Below are 2,040 nucleotides of genomic sequence, written 5' to 3' on the forward strand. Positions count from 1 at the left end.
GAGAATGTGAATGGGAAAATGATGAATTGTTTTCTCAACGAACATCTGTCCTGAGAAGAATTTCTCTCAAATTTTGTTTAATGTAAAATTACTATTCCTTCCATTTATAGCGATTAAAATGCAATGTATGGTAAATAGATTAAAGAGGATTGATACTGCAAAATCCTGGTAAATCTTAGGTGCCAATACATGAAAGCATCCCTTAGAATTCAGTTAAATCCAAATTTGACCTAAATAGCTATGTTCATTTTTGAGAAAAGTGGCTGCAAAGTTAGCATGCTTTTCAAATGGTGAGGATTATTGTCTCTCTACTTGATTTTATTTCAAAACAATGATTTTCCCAAAAAATTCAATTCAAATAATTTTCAATTGTTGACCTGTATCAATCCACTTTAATGCATGTTTGCAACAACGCAAAAGAAACAAGCGAATGTTTGCATTGCAAAAGGCATTTATCAATATCACCCAGCAGCCTGCTATTTGCCATCATTTCACAAGTGTCTGATTGATGTGGTGTAATTAATTGCTGCACTAGATGTTTACGAATAATCGAGAGCTGGAATGTGTTTGCAAATTGATGTCGGGCAGAAAATAAACGGTGGAAGGTGCAAAAATGTAGCTTGATAGCTGCTAGATAACAAGGTCGCCATGCTCGTCTCGTATAAAAGAAGAGGTGTTGACGTGCCAAATGCATTTATAATTGTTGTGTGCGCGCTCCAAGAGCTTACTTATATATTAACGACTGCTGACACCAACCGACATGAGGCTGGCGGTGGGCGTGCTTGCTGCTTCGGTCGTTTTGCTGGCCGCTAACGACTGCTGTGCCAAACCGACCAAATTCGCAAGTAAGAAAATTGTGTCACAAATGACAGAGTTGGGAATTTAATGGCTCTCCTAAATTGAACAAAAAAAATCTGTCAGCTGCAAAAATAAGATTTCAAGATAGGCAGTCGTTATCTGGACAGAATCGTCTTATTCTTTTGTCTAATTTATTTCTTCAGATCGCAGAGGATTGCTGGAAGACATTACCGAATTCATAAATTTGGTCCCTCTTGAGAAAATTGAGACGGTGATAAAGCAATGGATCAACAAGGATCCCAGCGTCAACGCAGCTTTTAAATTCTTGGATTCCGGTCGCTACAAGGAAATCATTGATCAAGGAAGTCGTGTTTCCGAATTCAAAAATTATCTCGACTTTTTGGAAAAGTCGCGGGCTCCTGCCCACGATCTTTGGAACTTCTACAGATTACTCATTGGACTGGACCCTTTAAAGCAGCTGGCGAAACAAACGCCACCGACGCTAAGAACAATAGACGCTGCTCCGTTGCTGCAGATGGTTGATGAATGCCTTGAGCAGATCGATAAGCAGCAGTTTGAGGACCTTTACAATCGAAAGATAGAGGAGAGCGAGGATTTCAAGTATTTCGTGGACAGGATGGACACCAAGGAGCATATTAATGTTCGAAACGCGCTGAGGGAGAGCGCAGAATTTAAGGAAATCGTCAGCGAGCTTCTCTCCAACGGAATCGACATGTATGGTGTTTTCAAGAAGATTTTTAGATTCTTCTTTCCAGGTGGAATTCCTCACTCCTCACTAACTCTGTTTCCATGAAAGAGAAGACAACTCTTCTTTTAGCGATTTGAATGTCAAGGAAATATTTAAATCTGACAGGAGAAAAGAAGCAAACAATAATTTTGTACAGCCTGTGTAAAAAATGATGGACACATAAATAAAGTGTTGTGCGTTTGAAAGAAAGTCCAGTTAGTTTCAATTACGCTGCAATATTTCACTGGAAAAAGTACGAGAGCTGTTCCATATTTCAGTTCTCCGGTTACAAACATAAAATTCAACTTGCGGGCTTCACACCTCAAAACGTCTGGCGAGGCATGAGTTATTGCGAAAAGTGCCGAGCGCACAAAGGCAAATTGCAGCCGCGCATAATTTCTCTCTGCGTGCTGCCGGCCATCAGAGATTTCGCGAGAAAATAATGCTTACAAATAAAAATCGCGCTCGAGCGGATGAAAAATTATCGCAATGAC

General features: G+C 39.9%; 1 protein-coding gene across 1 annotated transcript; it reads left to right on the forward strand.

Moving 5' to 3' along the window:
• The first annotated feature begins 679 nt into the window (after positions 1-679).
• On the forward strand, positions 680-1,756 carry LOC135945722 (uncharacterized). The gene is made up of 2 exons (XM_065493564.1): positions 680-845; positions 1,002-1,756. Exons 1-2 carry the CDS (start codon positions 761-763, stop codon positions 1,610-1,612), a joined length of 696 nt encoding a protein of 231 aa, XP_065349636.1. The 5' UTR covers positions 680-760; the 3' UTR covers positions 1,613-1,756.
• Positions 1,757-2,040: the final 284 nt, after the last annotated feature.

This window comes from Cloeon dipterum, chromosome X (genome assembly GCF_949628265.1).
Source record: "Cloeon dipterum chromosome X, ieCloDipt1.1, whole genome shotgun sequence".
NCBI lineage: Eukaryota > Metazoa > Arthropoda > Insecta > Ephemeroptera > Baetidae > Cloeon > Cloeon dipterum.

Bases quoted from the DNA above. Each gene is read 5' to 3' on its own strand.
- LOC135945722 (XM_065493564.1), top strand. From the start codon at position 761: ATGAGGCTGGCGGTGGGCGTGCTTGCTGCTTCGGTCGTTTTGCTGGCC. The intron at 846-1,001 runs GTAAGAAAATTG...TTATTTCTTCAG, and splicing joins CAAACCGACCAAATTCGCAA to ATCGCAGAGGATTGCTGGAA.